We start from the raw sequence: 22,048 nt of genomic DNA on the forward strand, positions 1-22,048 counted from the left end.
CTATAGTTTTTGAAATGGTGGATCTTTCTACTTGGAACCTACTAAATACAGTAAAAGTGTTTTCTATTTTATCAGAATCATTGAAATTAGAAGTCATCATGAAAAATAACACAGAAAATCAACACTTAAAACTTTCCCTTAAAATTAAAATGTGGTTGGGGCCAGAGGGGTGGTGCAAGCTGCAAGGTGTCTCTGCCTTGCACACACTAGTCTAGAATGACCGTGTTTCAATGCCCAGGCTTCCCATATGGTCCCCAAGCCAGGAGCGCATACCCAGGAGTAACACCTGAGGGTCACCAGGTGTGGCCTAAAAACCAAAATAAAGAAAAAATGTGGTTATAACAAGTAAACTATGTCAAAGGAAAAATAGACATCAATGCCTGTTTATGCAAAGATAGTGGATTCTGGAAAGTAAGACTTGGTGGGTGCAGTTGACCTCTGAATTCCCAGCAGCTGTTAGGAGTGGGACTTCTTTCTTAATTGCTCTATCATCAATTTACAGTATTATGGAATTTATGTGTAAAAATCATAAAGAAAACCAAACTTTCAGTGCTATCCCATTCCTTAAAATACCTCCTGACCCTGATTTCTCCCCATCCCACTCTCACTTATTTTAAAAACCATTGCTAGTTTTATTGGTTTTTACTAGTTTGCTTGCTTTACCTGTTGTCTGTCATCTATGATTGAAACCATCTAGTCATTATCTTCACTTCCTTATTTTACTGTTCTTAGAATAATCCCCTTAATTTCCATCCCTTATGTCATCAAAGGCATGATTTCTTTCTTTTTTTTAATGCCAGAGTAACATTTTATTGGGTATGCATTTACACCACAACTTTTGTTATGTTTTGTTTGTTTTGTTTTGGGGGCATACCTGAAGGTGCTCAGGGATTATTCCTGGCTGTTGCTCAGAGGATGCCAGAGTTCAAATTTAGGTCGACTGCATACACAGCAAACTCTTTACCTGCTGTCCTATATATTCATTCAATCCCTATAATAACTACTATACTCAATTATTCTTTAAAATTTTTAGCTTAAAGGCCGGAGAGATCACATGGAGATTAGGTGTTTGCCTTAAGCATTTCAGCCCCAGGCAGCTGAACTATTAACCTCAGCTGTTAGGGGCTATGAGTGGCCTCATCTACTGGGTCAGCTAAGAAAAGGCCCATGGAAAATGGTATACCACTTCGGGACCTGAAAGATGAAAAGAGATTAATATAAAGGGTATGCAGTATTTTCAGATTAAAGGAAGCACATGCCCCTCTGAAGAATTTTTATTTCCAAAGGAGATTGGGCTGGAGAGATAGTAAAGCAGGTAGGACACTAGCCTTGCATGTGGCCATCCCAGGTTTGATCTCCCTTGTGGTCTCATATGGTCCCCAGGGCACAGCCAGGAATGTTCACTGAACTCAATGTCAAGAGTAAACTTGAGAAAGCCCTGAACACAGGTGGTTGTGGCTCAAAAAAAACAAACAAAAAAGGACTTCTCAGGGATACCAACAATAGTTTTCATACCAAATAAGCTAATGCAGGTGTGTTTGGGGAGAGATCAATTTTCTAGAGAACTAATCATGAGGAATGTTGCTGTGAATCATAGAGTCAAATCCTTCAAAACTTAAAAAAATTAAAAATTCCTTTCTTTTATAGGATTTTGATCTCAACAATGAACTAAAGATGAATGTCTTAAATTTACTAGAAGAAGTTTTGCGAGACCCAGACCTTCTTCCCCAAGAAAGGAAGGCCACAGCGAATATCCTGAGGTAAAGCAATAGTGCCCAGCACCTCAAGTCGCATTGGTTGATTTGTGTGATGTTCAGAAAAGGCAAAGTCCTAGCACATGAAAATGACCACGTTAGAGCTCCAGGACAGCAGGGCTTCTTATCTCTCAACGAAGGTTTTCTATTACCTTCTCTTTCCTGAAGATAGACTAGAACCCAGCTTCCTCAAGAAATATAGATAGAAAACCTGTCTCAAATACAGGCTGAGGGGTGGCAGGGAGGTGGGAGATTTGGGGCATTGATGATGGGAATGTCGCACTGGGGAAGGGTGGTGCTCTTTATATGACTGAAACCCAACTACAATCATGTTTGTAATCAATTGTATAAACAAAGACATTTAAAAAAATAAAAAAAGAGTAACTACTGGGAAAAAAGAAAATGAAATAACAAAAAAATAAATATAGGACTGGCTGAAAGAACTGCAATTGCTCCTTTGTATGGACAGAAAGCAGTCTGCTGCAGAATCAACACTTCTAGAAGAATTCTCTCTTATTATTCTAGCAGGCATTGCACAGAGATTCCCCTCTCCCTTCCCATCTCAGGTATACTCATGTTCATCATAAACTCTTACTTTTTTTTTTTTTGTTCTTGTCTTTGGTCCACACCTGTTGGTGTTCAGGGGTTACTCCTGTCTCTGAACTCAGAAATCACTACAGGCGGGCTCCTGGGACCTGGATGCCAGGGATTGAACCCAGGTCAGTCCTGGGTTGGTCATATACAAGGCAAATGCCCTACCCATAAACTCCATAAACTCCAGCCCATAAACTCTTATGAGTAGGAACATTTCAGTGGAGTTTTGTGGATGTATCACAATTAAAACTGCTGTAATTTTTTCAGCTTCTTCACTAGATTGAAACCAGTTCTACTGTCCAACTTTTCAGATGGAAGTTTCCATATCAGATGGGTTGAAGCCACATGTTTATATGGTAAAGGCTAGAACTTTGACTTCTCACTAGAGACTATTTGTGACTGAGTTACAGTCAGTGTCCAAGCACATAACAAGGTTTCTCCTGCCTCTGTGAACTAATAGTTGATTTTTCCCTTGTGCTTTCTTTATGAGCAAGGTTATTATCTGTGGCCTTATGCATATGTTTAATTTACTTCCCAGTTCATTCATGATTATGTCTCTGTTCATGCTTAGAAGTGGGACACCTGACATATATCTGTTTGGTCTTTGTTCATCTTTGCCATCTGACTTCATGTATAATTTCTAAAAATATTCCTCTTTTTATTTCAAGTGAAACTACAGTTATTACTTTTCACTCAAAGATGTTTATATGTGGAAAGGGGTCCATATAGTTCACTCTATTCTATAGTTTTAAAAGTCACTTGCTTATACACCAATGCCAGATTTTGCTGACACTATATCAACTAGTAATTTTTAGCCCATTAGCCTAATGTCCCACATGATTGTGGGTCTGATGACCCTTCTTTGGCTTAGAGGCTGCTATGGATTGAATGATACTCTCCCTTCACCCCACTTTACCACAAAAAAAGTTGAAGTTATACTCCTAAACCTCAAAATGGCCTAATTCATAGAAAATATTTAGTAATTAGTAAGATGAGGTCATACTAGGGCAGGGTGGTTCCTTAATACAAATGTGTAAATCAAGTTACAGTGAGGTAGAAGCATCAATCCTGTCTTTAGACATGCTTTACCCTCACTAATAATAGTAAAGTGGAAGCTTTCTAAGGTGAGCTTCCTTTATACAAGGCTTCCTTTATAAAGAATATGTTTAATAGGCTTATCTTATTTATGCTCAAAATACACTGTTTGAGACTTTTGATTTCCAAAATGCCTCTTCTTGTGTGCCCCACCCCTGCAACATTACCTACTTCACTCATCTCAAACTCTGCAATTGAGACTCTTTTGTTGATCAGCATTAATCAAGCTTTTTTAACCATGTCTCCTTTCTAATTTTGCTTCCTTTCTGCTTATCTTATTATATGCCCTCTTATTTGTGTGATTTTATTTGTGAATCCCTTGGAATACATTGGGAGCATACAGGGGCCATGTGGCTGACAGTCGAGAAATGGCCCTATTTTTCATATATTGTATATATATCACATTAAGCACTACACACACATACATAAATAGGCAACTGACTTCCTAGTCAACTGGATTAGGATCAGATCTTGAAAAAGCAGCTCCCAAATCACACAAGCCCCAAATAGAATTTACAGGCTATCGTGAAGGGAGAATAGAATGAGACTATACCTAGAGCATCAGCGTAAGATCTCAGGAGAAGAATATTTGTGAGAAACTAAGAAACTAAGAAACTCTTTGGCCTTTCTTTGTGGAAGAAATATTCAATATTCAAATATTCAATATTCTTTGAAGGAAGAATGTTGTCCAGCCTCCTAAAGAGGATCTTTTTCACAGGCACATATACTTATATGAACATTGGACTGTCTCAAAAAATCTAGACTATAAAGGAAAAAATGACAAACACTTTGGGAATTACTTTTCTTCACTATATACAACACTTAGATGGGATTTAACCAACTAGGGAGAAATAGTTATTACATTATTTATTTCCATCATTTTAGTCTGCCCTTTACCCTATGAGAATTCTTGCTCACAAATGATCTAATTCTACAAGAGCAGGGGCGGCGAACAAGTTGGACACAAAGAGCCAAAATTTTAAACTGTGAGAGTCAGAGAGCCACACCACGCAGTGACCTGCCAAAACAGACAAACACTCACACAAAAGCATCTAATTTTAACAATGTGTTTAAAAATTAAACACATATTGCATTTTGCTATTTTGAGTGAGGGTAAAAGTCCTGCAGTGATGGTGAGGGTGTGCTGCGTCCGCCACACTAAGAACTAACGGCAAGATGTGACCCAACATGTGACACACGGGTTCCCCTCTCGCTGGCCCGTGCATTTGTTTCCGAGGGATGGGAGACGGGAGAACGCAGCCTGGGATATGGCAGGACTCCGCGCTTGGAGATCTCTCCTCAGAAGCAGCAGAACAAAACCCAAACTTGGCAAAGAGCCACAGGATACAAAATAATGATAAGAGGCAAATAGCCGCATTCATTTTGGCCGGGAGCCGCTAGCCACCCCTTTATAAGAGGATTGCTGGTTAGTCTGGAAGAATTCTGTTCCTGGTACACATGAGCTTTGGAAAGAGAGAGAGAACGAACATATATAATGTATGCTCTGTGCTGGATTCTTGAAGAGGTGTCTTTCATGAGTCTTTCATTAGACTTTCATTTGCCTTTTATTAGATCAACAGGATCATGAACCCCACTAAGCTGGTCCCTGGGCAAGCTGTCCATTTCTTTGAAATTTTATTTCCAAATTTATACAATCTTAATGCTTAATTAAATAATCACCCTTTTCCTTTGTCATTATTGCTGTTTTGATGTTTGGAAAGATCTCATGTCTGGTTGTGGTGTCCCAGAGTTCTCACTTATTGTGATACTGGGGATCCCATCCGAATAATATAGAAAAGTACCAGGGACACAGGTGCTCTGTGTGCAAGTAGAACAATTGAAGCATGCAATTCTGAGTGACTAATGAGATCTGCAAACGTATTAGGCAAAAGCACGACTCCTTGGCAAGCACATATGTGAGTACCACAACTAATATGTGTGATCTCCAGTGAGTCTGTAAGCAGCCTTCTAAAACTAAAAGAGTATAATCCCTGGCAAACAGCGTGGTCAAAATATTTTTTTAAAGTGCAAACAACATAATCAAACAGATGTGCGTGAACATTAACAGGAACGGGAAAGAAGGAAACAAAAATACCAACTTCCCTTTCCTACTGTTTGTAATTCCAAGCATTTTGCAAATGTTCTTTAAATTTAAAACTTTTGCATTGTCTTTCCCATTCTTTTTCTCTTTTTTGGTAAGGATTATTGCGGAACATTGAAAAATGGTGATCCTTACTAAAATGAAGACAATTGTTTTATCACTGAATCACATCTCTGGGCTCATAAAAAGAGAATTTATTTTTACTTAATTTAAATTGTATTTATTTATTTAGGATTTCACAAGTTATATTTAGGACTTGGGGAAAACTCAACTATTATCAGTCATGTGACAGTTCATTTGAGGATTTGAGGATGCTTCTTGTCCCAAAGTGCCAAAGATCATCTTGGCAAACCTAAGTGGTGCTTGGGGAAAGGGATTTTGAGGAAGTGGGAGGTTCACACCTAGAAATATTCAAGAGTTGTTCCAGGTTCTACACTCAGGAATTATTCCTGGTGGTACGTGGGTAATCATGTGGGATACCAGGGATTGAACCCAGCTCAGCTGTATGGAAAACAAATGTCCTATTATCACTCTAGCCCCCCAAGGGATTTTTTGACAAAAATAAAAGGCTTCCTTAATTATTTTTGTTTGTTTTGGGGCCACACCCTGTGGTGCTCAGGGGTTACTCCTGGCTGTCTGCTCAGAAATAGCTCCTGGCAGGCACAGGGGACCATATGGGACTCCGGATTTTGAACCAACCACCTTAGGTCCTGGATCAGCTGCTTGCAAGGTAAGTGCTGCTGTGCTATTTCTCCGGGCCCTATCACTCTAGCCCCCCAAGGGATTTTTTAAGTGATACTCCAAATAGTGTGTAAGATTCTTAGCACATGCCTGGCACCTGGTGGGTTGACAGCAGACAGTAAATAATTCCTCTGTTCTGCCTTTCTTTTCCAGTGTTTGGGTCACATCCAGCAACTCTCAGGGGTTACTTCTAGTTCTGCACTCGAGAATTACTCTTAAAAAAAAAAAAAAAGAGAGAGAAAAAGAAGGGCCCGGAGAGATAGCACAGCGGCGTTTGCCTTGCAAGCAGCCGATCGAGGACCAAAGGTGGTTGGTTCAAATCCCGGTGTCCCATATGGTCCCTCGTGCCTGCCAGGAGCTATTTCTGAGCAGACAGCCAGGAGTAACCCCTGAGCAATGCCGGGTGTGGCCCCCCCCCCAAAAAAAAAAAGAGAAAAAGAAAAAGAGAATTACTCTTGGCAGTGCTATATGGCAGAACCATATAGCATTCCAGGAATCAAATCTAGGTTGGGCACATGCAAAACAAGCACCCTACCCATATACTATCTCTCTAGCTCCTATTCTGTAGTTTTGAGGATGGCAGTTTTGTTTGAATCCATTCAGAACTCAGAAAAGGATCACATTCTTATTTCTTCTAAAACTAACTGCTTTCAGCAGACAAGCTGGTTTGGGACCATGCAAGTAACTTAATACTTTTTCATATGTGATTGTGCCATTATTTTGGAAAACTTTAAGAGCTTGACCTAGATAGAAAATTATAGGATCAGTAAAATTTTCCTAGACTCTGAACTTGTGTTGGTTGTGAATTTTCGTTCTCTCTTGGAGACAATCAGCACCCACTTCAGTATCAAGTTGCATAATTATTCATTCTTCACTTCTCAAAACAAATATTGATAGCTGAATAACACTTTTTCATACAGGGAACTAGCACCTAATACATCTCAAGAAAGTCACCTGAGAAGCATGGGGAAGTATTTACCTACTGGCATCTGTATTGCCAAATTGAAATGCTTGCTTTCTAGGAGCTCCCTGTGTTTCTGGTCTCCCCATGTATAAAGAATAGTCTATTGCCTCTGCTTCAGCACTTATAAAGACAGACTAGGAGTGGATTAGAGAATGAACACTCTGCCTATCACATACCCTGATGATTCTATTGCAAAGTGCCCCAATTCAGCTTAGATCAGTGGTCTTCAAACACCTATGTAGTCCACAGGTTAAAAACAACTGATTCTGCCTGGTTTATATACCAGTTTGTGGACCTGTATGCAGGAAAGATGCTGGCCCACAGGTTAAAGAAAGCTGAAGAATACTGATTTAGTTCCATCACTCAAGCTGATCCCAACTCCCACTTCAGACTCTCACTGATGAAAAGTTTATATTTTGTTATTATAACCTTATAAATAGCAAGGTGACTTCTTGGTATATCACTTTTTAATGATCCTCTTGTATCTTAATATGGACTTTTCTGTTTCTGAAATCCCTTGTCTCCAGCTGGACAGCACAATCTCAAACTTGAGCCTTTCAGTTTACCACCTAGGAGAACAAAACTGTATTTGGTCATATCTTCTATGGTATACATACTTTTTTCTCATAGTGAATATTTGTTTGATATTTTTAGGGTGCTTTCACAGGATGACCAAGATGACATCCACCTAAGATTAGAGGACATAATTCAACTGGTAAGTTCCGTCTTATCTAGCTCAGTTATGCCCAAACTATTCAATGGTAGACATCACTTGAGTGTTGGCTCTGTTTCCTATCAATGAAACTTTGAGACATGAACAAAATTTAGCAGGGGGTTGGCAATTGGCATAGAATATTAGGGTTATCTAATTCTACTGAGCTTTGCCATGTTCTTTCATACCCAGATGGGCTCTAGACATCAGTAGCTAAAGTGGGCTGATTCATCCTGCGTGTTTTTCATTGTCTGTGCTTTCTCTTGCAGACAGACTGTCCAAAGGCTGAGTGTTTTGAAACCTTGTCTGCCATGGAGCTGGCTGAGCAGATCACCCTCCTGGATCATATAATTTTCAGAAGCATTCCCTATGAGTGAGTGCTGCCCTTCCTGCCTAGCCAGGACTCGGGTTTTAGAATTGACTCAGTTTAGAAGGCAGATATGTGAAGAGTCTGCATATTAAGGTGGCTGGTTTTAGTTCATTTCTGACCTTCAAATATCAAGAATTCATAGGACAATGTTGCTGGGGTTGGTTTTTTTTTTTTTTGAATACATGTTTTTGTGTTTCTTTGTGTACTACAGAACAGGAAGTTCTCTGTTCTCTCAAGTCATATAATTTTCAGATCACAGAAAATTTACTACAGTAGTAACAGGACTTCTCAAACTTTATTGTGCCTAAGATCACATGAAAAACTTATTTAAGATGTACATTGTGTAGGGGCTGGAGAGATAGCATGAAGGTAAGGCATTTGCCTTGCCTGCAGAAGTTCGGTGGTTCAAATTCCAGCATCCCATATGGTCCCCCAAGCCTGCCAGGAGCGATTTCTGAGCATATAACCAGCAGTAACCCCTGAGTTCTGCCAGGTGTGACCCAAAAATTAAAAAAAAAGATGTATATTGTGGACCAGAGGGATAGTTCAATGGATGAAGTTTAGGTTATGTGTGTTGAAGATCCTGAGTTCAATTCCTGGCACTGTATGGCACCATATGGCTCATTGTTGGAATCATCCGAAAGATCAAGATAAAAGTTGCCTCTGATATTTTTCTGTGTGGGGAAAATAAAGTAGGCACTTGCCTTAGAAATTCTGATTTCACATATTGCCATAAATTTACCAATATTTCTGAGTTTTGAGAAGTTTTTTAATGAATCATAACCTCATCACCTAGAATATTGTTTCGGTATATAAGAAAAAGAAAGTCTTACTACAGGGAAAGCAAACAAGGTCTTTGTGTGGATAAAAGGCTTCTGTTGTCACAGGTCCTTTATGAATAGATAACTAAATTAAAAGAAGAGGCTGATGAGAGAGTCTAAATTACTGTCATATTAGAGAGGTAGATGATATGAGGCTGGAAGATGCACTTTCAAATTTTCCTTTCTATGTTATATAATTTTTTCTTCCTCTTTTCAGTAGAGCTATCCATGAGAACAAAGAAAAATGTGACACATTGTCCCTGCAAATAAACCATGCTATTATATGAAGAACTTAAATTAGGAACCAAAAATTTTCTCTCCCCCACCCCATTTCCACAGATACCCCTACTCTCAAGAGCATGAGAACGGGGAAGGGTGAAGAATAAGAGATAAAGAGAAAAGTCCTAACCTACGTGGTTGGCCATGGTGTGGTCTTTTCCTGGGATCTTACCATCACACCTCCTTGAACTCACTTTGCCAGTAAAAATCATCTACTGATGATTTTAAAATCAGTAGATGATTTTACTCCATCATCTTGATACCTTATTGCCAATGGACCTTTGTGGTAAACAGCTCTAAAGATAGTACAGCACCTCCAATGCCAAGAGATTAAGATCTGAGATTGAAAACTTATCATCTTTTCATTCAGTTCTTTGCTTCTAATGCCTATACCACAGAAGTTCTAAAGATTACATCTTGGTGACCATTCCTTGCTGTGATCTGGTGCTCTGTTTGTGGGAGCCATGGAGGAGAAGAATATTGGCCATGAAGCTAACATCCATGGCCCTCACCACTTCCTTCCATGAGCTAGCTGTGAGGTGGTAATAGGGAGTATTTACTTATTTAAGGATTCCTATTCAAGCTATTCTATACTCTGGGAATGAAAGACAAACTTTTTGTTGCCTCCACATTCTCCTGGAGAAGGGCAGAGCAAATTGGAGAAGAATATACTGTTCTTTTTTTTTGGCGGGGGGGGGGGGGGAATGGATGGTCCACACCCAGGCCACTCGGGTTACTCCTGGATTGTACTCAGAAATTGTTCCTGGCAGGTTGAGGGACCATATGGAATGCCTTGGATCAAATCTGATTTGGTTGCATACAAGGCAAATGTCCTACCCACTGTGCTATCATTCTGGCCCCAGAATATGCTGTTCTTAAGTAACAGTTTTGGTAGTGATGGATTTATTTTAGTCTGTTAAGGCTTCAAGTCTCTGAAAGCAGACCCAGGAGCAATAGTCTTGGTGTTTAAATTATTGTGTTCCCTTTATTATTATGTTTGCGGTCATTGTTTTTCAATAGTAGTAAAGCCTTTATAGTGATCTGAATAAATATCCAAATATTTAGAGGAGAAAGCTGAACAATCTTTATCTCTTTAGTATTGAGCGATGAAATGCTAGCATTGAGCTTGAACTAATCTGCAGCAACCGGTGTTGGTCAAGGTCAAGCTTAATGCATAATAATCATTCAGAGTAATCATTCAGGATACCTGCCACAATTTTTTAAAGGATAATTGATTTTGTTTTGAACTTTTAGAGAGTTTCTTGGTCAGGGATGGATGAAACTGGATAAAAATGAAAGAACTCCATACATCATGAAAACCAGCCAACACTTCAATGATGTGAGTAATCTTAAAGTAGAACAGTGATATATTCCAGGAAGACATATATGGAGAAATTAAAATGCCTCTGAAATAAAGCAAATCATGGGCCAGAGCAATAGCACAGTGGTAGGGTGTTTGCCTTGCAGTGGTAGGGTGTTTGCCTTGCACATGACTGATTCAGAACAGACCTGGGTTCAATCCCCAGAGTCCCATATGGCCCCCTGATCCAGGAGTGATTTCTGAGCACAGAGCCAGGAGTAACCTCTGAGCATCATCAGCTGTGGCCCCAAAACCAATAAATAAATAAAAATAAAATAAAGCAAATATGTCACCAAATTTTAAACAAAAACTGAGTAAATGGTAAAAAGTAAACCCTAATAAATCTCCTGTCAGAGCTTACAATATTTCCAGTTAACTTCCAGATGTAAGAGATTGACCTTTGATGGTATCAGTTCTGTTTTGTACTCAGTAATGTCTAAGCTACTGCTTTTATGCTAACATTCCTTCACTGTCACACATGAGTCTTTTTAGAATGAATGGCAAATGTGTCAGTGGCTCCCCATGATGCTGGTAACAGCAAGGTAGGGTGTACACACCTTCTTATTATCACTCAACCTTTAGCCCCTACATTCCAGGTTAGAAAAGGAAGAGATGAGAGATAACTGCTGTGTCTTTGCTTCTCTTAGTGCTTTGACTGCTCTACTTCTCCATCAGTAATCTTCAGCTGATTTATATGCATCACCTCAGAACATAACTGGCTCTGTTCTAATGGTCTTAGTCTTGTTATGGAACCATAGATTTTTGTGGGTAAGGAGATGTTTTCCAGTCTAGTCAGGCAAAGGCAAAGCACTCTTTATCACTCAATTAAATTCAATAAAATGAATAATGAGACCATTATATTAAAAAAATGACTGCCAGGAAATACTTAGTTAAATTAGATATCACCCAGAGACCAAATACAAAACAATTGTGTAGATTCCTAAGACACTGCTCTGCATAGAACTTGTAGAGGACACATAGGCTGAGGGAACACAATCATTTTAATGTCACTGTCACCATTGCTTAAGGGTCAAGGATATGAACCAGCAAGGCCCTTTCTGAGCTCTAAACAGAAGAGCCCTGCTATAGGAAATAGTGCTGTCTGGCCTAGGTTGTATAGATCCATGGAAAATTATTGACCCAGGTAGCAAAGGTTCATTCCCAAGCTCTCATCACTTTTTTATTTGGATTACCATTTGTGTTGGACCCTCAACAGATGGCCAGTGGAACTTCTCAGTCCCCCAGGTCTGCCAAGCTTTCTTTTTCCATTTAATTTCTATTCTTAGTCTTGGCTCATGGCCTCTCTATCCATTTACCCACTCACAGAATTTAGCAATCATTGATGACTTCTCCTTCTCCCTTATCCTCTCTCCTTCACCCCTATAACATGTGAATGTGAGTAAACCCTAAATTCACAGAGTTCCCATACTCTCCTTTTCCTACCCCCAGAACCCAGATATTGCTTTTCTTCCTTTGGAGCTCCTAACTTACCTGCTTGTCACCTCACTCTTCCACCCACTTTCCCATGCAATATCAGGAATAAGTGCTCTGAACTATCCATGGAAGAGTTCTCTTTCATGGCCAAGAATCTGGGAGTGGCTTCCCTCACATTCAGGATGCAATTTCAACTGTTCAGCCTAACCAACAGGAACCCAGACATGGGCTTTTATGCTCCTCACATGGGTTCCAGATCCTCCATTAAACTGTCTTTTTACCTCTGTCCCTATGCAGACACTCTTCTACTTTGATAGAAAGCACATAATTTGATAGACACTGGTTAATTCCAACGCATTTGAACTCAGTTCCCTTCTAGAAACCTCCTCTTCACAACAGATGACCCATACAGATTTCATGTTCTCAATACCCTGAACTCACTCTGGGCCCTACAGTCCACCATGTGGCAGTCACTTTACAGTTATTCTCATCTTCCTGCCCCAGCTAGATCTAGGGTGCCTTACACTCGGGACCACTTCACGCTTGGGAAGAGCAGGCACTCATTAGCTTATGCTGTTATTTAAGTCCTTACTCTGGTCAAAATGTATATAACTAGCAATTGTATCTCTGCATCCTGGTCTTTTGCTTGCAATGAATAGCCATGGTTTTCACCTGCCTCTATTGGTTTCTACCTTGTCTCAGATGAGTAACCTGGTGGCTTCCCAGATTATGAATTATGCTGACATCAGCTCTCGTGCCAATGCCATTGAAAAATGGGTGGCTGTTGCCGATATTTGCAGATGCCTGCACAACTACAATGGTGTGCTGGAGATCACCTCAGCCTTAAACAGAAGTGCCATCTTTAGGCTGAAGAAAACTTGGGCCAAAGTGTCCAAGCAGGTAAGCACTGGCTGGTACCATACCTCACAAGAAAGGCGTAAACTGGGAAATTAAAACCAAGAAAGACTTATTAGGAAATCATTAACTGGAATGAGTATCTCAGTTGCCAAAGAAAGGTGCCAGCATGGGCAAATTACTGGGTTCTTAGCACTTATTTGATTCCACGTGTGCATTTTGAAAAGGCTAATTTACTAAAGAAAAGAAAATCAAAACATTCATTAGGACATTTCAAGGGACACCCACCAACAATGTTTCTGACAACTGTCATTGTCTCTTGCATCTTTTAGAGAGGGGACATTGATTTCAAGTTAACACAGTGAGACTCTGGCTATATTCTTTCTTCCCCAAAGTAAAGATGAAAATTCCTAAAGGTCAGAAACTAAGGCCAAAGGGCATCAACCTATACCAGATTCTTTATCACACCCAGAGTAGATTTCTCACAATGGCTTAATGGGGGAGATATGCAGAAATACCACTTGCTTTATAGTGGACTCGCCTTTATACCTATCATTTTTATTCAGTTAACTTCAATATTCAAATGAAATTACAGTTTCTCTCTGCTATTTCTCCTGGTGTTTTCTGAGAGCGTCTAGGAAGGGCACTGCTGTTTGGCTGTTGGCAGCCCTGGTCCTCCCTGTGTAGTCTTTGGCTAGTTGGTCATTGAGTCAGCCATCCAGCTTGCCCTGTCCAGGAGCACTGTGTGGTAATTGCACCAGGGATTTCACTGCCTTCCCCTCCAGTAGTCATTAGCCCCCATGGTCCTGCCTTTGTATTTGTCTTGTCTTTATTACAGGCTGCACTTGGTAATTCTTAGTGGATAAAACAACAATTGACCGTAATAATGATCTAACCCTCCCAAAGGATTTAGAAGTTTCCAATTCTTCAAAGTTCTTTTGGGGCTAAGAAATAAAGGATCTTCTCTAGCCCTTTCTTTTTTATATATATAATTTTTATTTTGACCATATTACTTCTCTAGCTCTTTCTACCTAATCTTCTTCCACTGACCACAATGCCTGCCTTGCTACTTCCCCAAAGTTGGTGAAGGCTAGGAGCAGGGGTGGCCTCCTCCAAGGTTTTAACAGAAAGGGTAATGTTTATATTTCCTAAAATAATCTGGTTTCCTTTTCCCTCTGAGAGTATTCATGTATTCTTCACATTAACAGAAAATAATACCTCTACCTCATTTTACTGCTTATTTCTCCTCAAATCTTTTTCACTTAAGTCATATCCTTTATCCTATTTACATACCCTTTCTCTTATCTCTCAGTAAAAATAGTCTGAGAGGTTCAAACTTGACCCACTAGAGCTCACAAATATTTTCCTGGGAACAAAACTTCAGCCTTGCAAATTAAAACCTGTTTTTAATATTTGTTTGAGAGCCAAATCCAATGGTACTTTCAGGTTGTTCCCAGCAGTGATTGGTGACAATCTAGTCTTAGATATAACCTTGGGTTTCAATATGCAAGACATGCACATTAATCCATTAATCCTTTGAGTCATGTCCTCAGCTCTAATGTAAAAATTGTGTTTGGGGAGGGTGGATATCTAGGGAACACAAAAATTAGGGTGCTTGTCTTGCATGTATCTAGTCCAGGTTCGATTCTCAGTACCCCATATAGTCATCCAAGTCCTCTAGAAGTGATTCCTGAGTTCAGAGCCTGGAGTAAGCTCTCAGCACAGCTGAGTATAGCCAAAAAATAAATAAGCAAATAAATTAGTACATAATTAAAAGTTCTTGGTGGGTGAAAAAAATCTTCTAAGTAGTGTTTAGGACGTCCAAGGGTCCCACTTATAATTGCCAGCCAACTATGCTATCAGTTCAGTGTAGTTCGGGGTGGGGGGGTTAGGGCCATAACCAGTGTTATTTAGGGTCTTCAGGGCTATACCTGAAGATGGAGGACCATGTGGTGCTAGGAATTGAATCTAGACCAGGTGTATAGAAGGCATGTTAATTGCCTTAATTGCTATTAATATTTCCTGGACCTTAAAATATTTTGTTTGTTTGTTTGGGGCCATACCCAAAGCTGCTCAGGGCATACTCCTAACTCTGTACTCAAAATCACTTCAGATGGGGTTTGGGGAACCATAAGCAGTTTCAGGGGTCAAACCAGATTAGGCCACATGCAAGGCAATTGCCTTAACCCATGTACTATCTCTCTAGCCTCTGAAATAATTATTTTTAAAATTTGAACTGATCAGATTCATATGCTAACATAAAAAATAATATTAAATCAACTGTACCATTCCCCCAGTTCTTCTAGTAAAATATTTCACATAACTATAGATAATTATCAACCAGGAAATTAACTCCCCAGCAGTGCTCATAAGCCTAGGGAGTCAACTCTGGTTATATGTGGCTGGCCTGCAGGGCCTCATGGTTCAATGCTTGGGGTTAGTGATATGGTGCTGCTTAGATCCAATGGAGCCCAGGATCAAACTCAGTACATGCTAGACATGTCCTCTTCTCCTTTGAACCGGCTTTTATATATTGGCTTTTTACCTTTTATATTTGAGTTATTTTTATATCTCTCCATTTGTTTTTTCTATTTTAAATTATTTTATCTACAGTAGTGCTATAACTTTTAAACATTTTAGAATTAAAATCTATCTTTGAAAATGCTTTATGAAACTTTTAATTGGCATTTTACCAAACCAATCATGACAAAAAAGCAAGCCAATGCTTACATCTTCTTTAAGAAAATATTAAACCTTTGTTATAGTCTTTGAAACACAAAGACTTTGTATTAAGTTTTTGTAGTATACATAAATATTATCACATCTTTGAAAGCATTCACAATGATAAATAAATGAACTGATAAGTAATAGGGATAGGGCAGAGAGATAGCATGGAGGCAGGGTATTTGCTTTGCTTGCAGAAGGACGATGGTTCGACTCCCAACATGGTCCCCCAAGCCTGCCAGGAGCAATTTTTGAGTGTAGAGTCAGGAGTAACCCCTGAGCGCTGCCAGTGTGACCCAAAAAACAAACAAAAGAAAAGAAAAGAAATAAGGATGATAAAATTAATATTAAAACTATCCTTCTAAGGTGCAAAGACAGCTGTAGCTAACAAATTGTTTCTCTTCCCCAAATTTAACTTCCAGATCTAGAATTGGAGGAATGGGAAATGTTTATAACATAAAATGAAGATGAACTGTTATCCATTCATTTTAAAATAGGTTCTAGAAGCACACAGTTCCACTTCTTCAATAGGAGTTTGCACTATTATAGTTGTCCATGATAGGATATTTCTGTTTCATTTTGCTGAAAGGGTTCACATCTTATTTACCTAGGAGAATACAAAGGAACACTACATTAAAATAAACAAACAAAACTATGTTCAGGGACTGGAGACATAATACAGCAAGTAGGACATTTGTCTTGCACATCTGACCCAGGTTTGCTTCCATATGATTTCCCTAAATATCACTAGGAATAATTCTGAGTACAGAGCCAACCCTGAGCAACACTTTGTGTGACTAAAACAACAACAACAACAACAAAACAAACAAACAAAAAAACTATGATTTTAAATTTTGCCTATAATACTAGTGAGAATTGCGTGCCATTGAATGTTTGTATGAGTCACTCAAAATGGCTTCAACTGCTATTCAAAATGGAAAAATTGACTCAGTCATATTAGATGGGGTCTATTTCAGACACTGACAATACAGTCTGTAGCAATCCCATCTCCAGATCTGAGTACAGTCTGCAAAATATGCTCAAGGCCTAGTAAAACATGAACTCTGGAGCCCCCTGATTTTTGTCTGTGACTATAGTACAGATTTTTTTGCTAATAGCTTCTTTTAGCTGATGTTATTCCTAGGCCAGGAAGTTGGACTATCTAATATCATCCCACTCCCCAAACTCTCCCCTGATATTCAGGCCTGCTTGTTGTTGTGTCTCAGGGTCCTCAGGCCACCTATGAACCATTTTGAATGCATTTGTGAAGCTAAGAATCTCCACACCAGACTGAGACAGAGTCAAAGAAAGCATCCTGGATAGCAAGAGCTTATCCTAGCCAAGTGTCTTGGCATGTAGCCATCCTCTCCAAAGATTATCACTCTTTCATGTCCATTGAAAGAAGCTTCAGCCCAAAGTCAAAACTGTATTTTTTAGTAATTACCAGTTATACTTTCCAACAAGTTGATGACAATTATAAGATAAATGATTTGGGAGAAAGGATTTTGGATATAGCAAAGCAACCAAATATGTATTTTGATGAATAGGATATTACCAACCAAAAAGATACATCATGAGAACTATCTGAGTGGCATCTCTTTTTTTGGATCCCTTCTTCAAAATATGCCTTTCAATTTCTTGAGATCCTAAAGTTCTAGTGCATGAGAATTTTATTTCGGTACATTTTCTTTTTTTTTTTTTTTTTCTAAATGAGTAATGTAGTCATTGTCTCTTCTCTACATATTTTCCTTAAAGTATTATATGTAAGTATAATGTTCTAACTTTATATTTGGAAAGCCTGATTATATCATACAAAGTCATATCACATTACAATTGTAGGAGGAGATTTAGGTGTGTTTTGGCAACTCTCTTTTCTCAAATCCTTGACTACTTTTAGAACGTAAGCTTTTTTTCCCCCCTAGACCAAAGCTCTAATGGATAAGCTTCAAAAAACAGTTTCATCTGAAGGAAGATTTAAAAATCTCAGAGAAACCCTTAAGAAGTAAGTCCTTTTAATTATTAAATTGTTCAAGATTAAAATGTATTTCAATAGTTTAATTGTTATACAAGTAGTGCCTTGTTCCTTCTTTGCTTTGAACAGAACAAATGGGAAACCACTTACATCATAATCTAGGGTTATTGTTTTTTTACGGTTTTCCTTTCCTTTTCTTTCTTTATTTTTTTTGGGGGGGCACACCCAACAGTGCTCAGGACTTAAGAGATTGCTCCTGGTGATCTCAAAGGAACTATAGGGTACTGAGTATCAAACCTGGGTTTGTTGCATGCAATTTAAGAGCCTTACCAGCTCTACTATCCCTTTGAGACCTTATTTTCCTTTTCATTTGAAATAACACATATATAGTATGTGATTTTGGGAGATACTCATTGTGTCTATGAAGAAAATGTATCCATAGTAAAACAAACCTTTAGTAAGTGATTTATTGGGAACAATCCTGATTCAGTATTTCCCAGTTCAGCATAATAACTTCTTATTTCTTTCTTTAAATATGCTACTACCAGTGGATAATTGTTATTTGGGAGTGGTCAGTGGATCTTTCTTTCTTTCTACACATATAAGTAGAGTGACAGAGAATAGAAATGTACCCAGTATCTTCTTCAACACTTTGTCTTATGCTCTACCACATATGCTCAAACTACTTGGGAAAAAAAGTCTTTTGATGCTACGAGTAAAATAAAGATGCATAATGATAGTAATACAATATTAATATTAGTAATATAGCAATAACAATAATAAAACTGAATAGTTCTATTAAGTGACAGATTTCATAAGTCCTTGATGTATCTAAGCCTCACAAAAACTATAAAGTTTTATTGTCTCCATTTTACACATAAGGAAACTGCTGTTCAGAGCATTTGTCTAATACCACTTAGTAATGGTCAATCAGAAGTCTAGACTTAATCTGATCAATTCTCTCTAGATCAGAAGCCCTTGTTCTCAGCTCTAGACACTGAAAAGATCAAACACATTACCCCACATTCAACAAGCAATAAACAACAAGAAAAATTTCACTTTGGTGTGATGTTAAGCCTGCACCTTATAAATTTCTAAAGTTTCCTAAATTTTCCTAGTATATATTAAAACAGAACAGAATGTACAAGTTCTAATCACATTGCTTTCCCCACCCCATTCTCTAAGGCTGAATATGTATACTGCAGCAAGGTGAGGAGAGAGGTGTTTTCCTACGCTGATTTTTAGCTTACAGAGAAGTGGGGTCAATTTATAAATTCTTTTGCATATGTTTTATATTTTATGTCTCTAAAATGTCCTGTTTTGGGAATGTGTCATTGTCCCAGAAATATTATTAACATGTAAACTGTCTTTTAAGTATTATGTTTTATTATAAGATGTCTTTAAAACTACTTATCATGAGTACTAGATTTCTGGAAAGGGAATGACATGACTTTATTCTTTAGGATTGAAGGAGCAAAGTTGCTTTTTGTTTTAACTGGAGAAGGAAGTCAGCTTTCATGTGAATGCTGCTAAAGATAGTGCTTCTTGTTCTTATAGCTGCAACCCCCCAGCTGTCCCATACTTGGGCATGTACCTGACAGACCTGGCATTTATTGAAGAAGGAACACCAAACTTTACTGAGGAAGGCCTTGTCAATTTCTCCAAGATGAGAATGGTAGGTGAGAATTTCATGCACAGTCTGTTTCAATAAATTCAGTGCCTTCAGGCAGACACTAAGCCCTGAACATCACTGTTCACTTTTCTGTCTCAAGATTTGTGACATGAGGGACATAGGGTCCAATACTTGATATTGGTTCATGGAGGGGAGTTTGCACAAGCGATTTTAGTTGCAGTCTGGGCAAAAAATGTATAGAATCTCATCTCAAAGTTGACATTTAAGGCCAGATCAAGGATAGATAGATATTTATTGGACAACTGGATTCTGAGTACAAAAATTAGAAGCAAAGAGTCTAATGAAAAATAACACCCCTCCCCAGAAAACACCTTGGGTTACTCAGTGTAAATTATTCCCCAATTAGGATTTCTGTTATCATTTATCATTTACTAAAATGTTAAGACTTGGGTGCCAAGAGTGACCATGCAGGTCCAGCTACTTCCCTGAAGAAAGTGATAACTCCAAGAAGGGGCCATAAGATGTGCTGAGGCATGGGGAAAGACCTTTGCTTTGCTTTTGTTGCCTCTCTTAGATATCTCACATCATCAGAGAGATACGCCAGTTCCAGCAGACTTCCTATCGAATAGACCATCAACCAAAGGTAATATGGTATGCTTGTAAAGGAATGAATTTTAAAAACAGGAAATGAATGAATTCAATATAGCAGTAAAGTTGATCAATAATGCCAAAAGTTGACTCACTAAATAGATAGATCTTTGGCAAATGATAGGAAGAAAAATAGAAAGAATTTTTTTTTTTTTTTTTTTTTAGTTTTTGGGCCACATTCAGTGGTGCTCAAGGGTTACTCCTGGCTCTGTGCTCACTAGTTACACCTAGCAAGCTCAGGGGATCATATGAGATACCAGTAATCAAACCTGAAAGGATATATGCAAGGCAAATGCCCTATCCACTAGACTGTTGCTCCAGCCCCCAAAGGAATATTTTTGGGGATTTTGTGTCATATATGTCGAGACTGAGGGGTTACTCCTGGTTCTGTGCTCAGAAATCACTCCTGGAAGGCTTGGGGACCATATGGAATGCTGGGATTCGAACCACTATTCGTCCTAAGTAAATGTCCTACTGCTGTGCTATCTCTCCAGCCCCAAAAAGAAAATTTTTATTGTTGGATTTGGAAAGCTTTCTTAAGAGCAAAATGTAAAGATTATAAGAGATAAACTTTGGGGTCCAGAGCAATACAACAGCAGTTAGGTGTTTGCCTTGCATGCTACTGACCCAGGACGGACCTGGGTTCAATCCCCAGCATCCCATATGGTACCCCAAGACAGGAGCTATTTTTGAGCAAATAGCCAGGAGTAAACCCTGAGCATCACTGGGTGTAGCCTAGTTTGACCCTGGTTCAAATCTGGCATCCTATATGGCCCCATGAACCTGCCAGGAGCAACTTCTGAGCACAGAGCCTGGAGTAACCCCTGAACACCTCTGGGTATGACCCAAAAGCCAAAAAAAAAATGTCATAAAATAAGCATCATACTAGGAGAGAATATTTATAACATAAAGCAAGGAGAATAAAAGTATTTATCATAAAGGAGAGAGAGGGAGAGAGAAAAAAGAGCAAAGGAAAAGAAAGAAGCAATTTGCCTTTCTTAGAGCAAGTCAAGGTGACAGGGTGGGGGATAGAAGAGAGGATAGGAAAGGTGAACTGCTGAAGAATGGTGTATACTTATGATTAAAACCCAAAAATGAACAATTTTGTTTTTTTTCTTTTTTTAAATTTTTTATTTTTAATTATGAGAACAAAGATGCAAAGAAAGAGGACAAGGTAAAGTTACAGTGGAAGGACAATCACCCATAAACAGAATTCTCAGAAGTCCTCTTGCTGATATCTTAACTTTGAACATTCAGCCAAAGAACATTAAAACAGAACCCATGTACAATTACTTTGTCCCTCAAGTCCCCAGATTGTAATACATTATATTTCTTAGCAGCACAGAAAGCAATCTAAAGCCATAAAAATTATGTAACTCCTTAAACATTGAAGGCATAGTATTTTTCTACATTTCCATGCTCATGCATATTAGTTTAAGTTAACCTCAAAAGTTTAAGTGGGTGTTTTTTTTTAAGGATTAGAGTCAAAGGAGCACAGTAAAAATGGTGTTAGTGTGTCAATAATTGTTTGCATAAGCCCACCAAAATATGAGGGACATGGAAAGGAAAAGCCTTGGCCTAAATACAAGGAGACCCTACCCCTGAAATTTCCTGGCATAAGACCAACTCTAGGCTCCAGGCAAACTAGTTTGTCCAATCCAAGTCATTGTCTGTAGTGCCAATACAGTTTTATTTTTCACACAGTCTCTGTTGTTGGTATCATATTTCTGTATTAAAGATCCTGGAATCTGCATATCCTACATTGAAGGCAGGATGTGGAACATCCTCTAGTTTTGCCTCACAATTAAAGGGCAATGCAGAGAGCCCTGTCCTGTAAGTAGGTTGTTGTTGCTGTCAAATCTTCTTAGTGTTAAGGGAAGTCTCTTTTGAGCAGATCGATGTCAGAGCAGCGGTAGGGTCTTCCCTGGTAGAGGATTGCTTCCAGGTGAGTTGTTTTTTTTTAAATATCTTTATTTAAATACCATGATTAC

The 22,048-nt window shown here is 38.7% G+C and overlaps 1 protein-coding gene across 1 annotated transcript in view; it reads left to right on the forward strand.

Moving 5' to 3' along the window:
* The window catches only part of RASGRF2 (Ras protein specific guanine nucleotide releasing factor 2), a 265,084-nt gene that overhangs the window by 237,303 nt on the left and 5,733 nt on the right, over window positions 1–22,048 (forward strand). Inside the window, exons 19-26 of the mRNA XM_049766039.1 lie at window positions 1,648–1,760; window positions 7,904–7,964; window positions 8,231–8,334; window positions 10,686–10,770; window positions 12,928–13,125; window positions 17,727–17,806; window positions 19,334–19,451; window positions 19,984–20,052. Of these exons, the coding sequence (XP_049621996.1) occupies window positions 1,648–1,760; window positions 7,904–7,964; window positions 8,231–8,334; window positions 10,686–10,770; window positions 12,928–13,125; window positions 17,727–17,806; window positions 19,334–19,451; window positions 19,984–20,052 (828 nt within the window). The remainder of the gene's footprint in view (window positions 1–1,647; window positions 1,761–7,903; window positions 7,965–8,230; window positions 8,335–10,685; window positions 10,771–12,927; window positions 13,126–17,726; window positions 17,807–19,333; window positions 19,452–19,983; window positions 20,053–22,048) is intronic.

The sequence above is a fragment of the Suncus etruscus genome, chromosome 2, assembly GCF_024139225.1.
Source record: "Suncus etruscus isolate mSunEtr1 chromosome 2, mSunEtr1.pri.cur, whole genome shotgun sequence".
NCBI lineage: Eukaryota > Metazoa > Chordata > Mammalia > Eulipotyphla > Soricidae > Suncus > Suncus etruscus.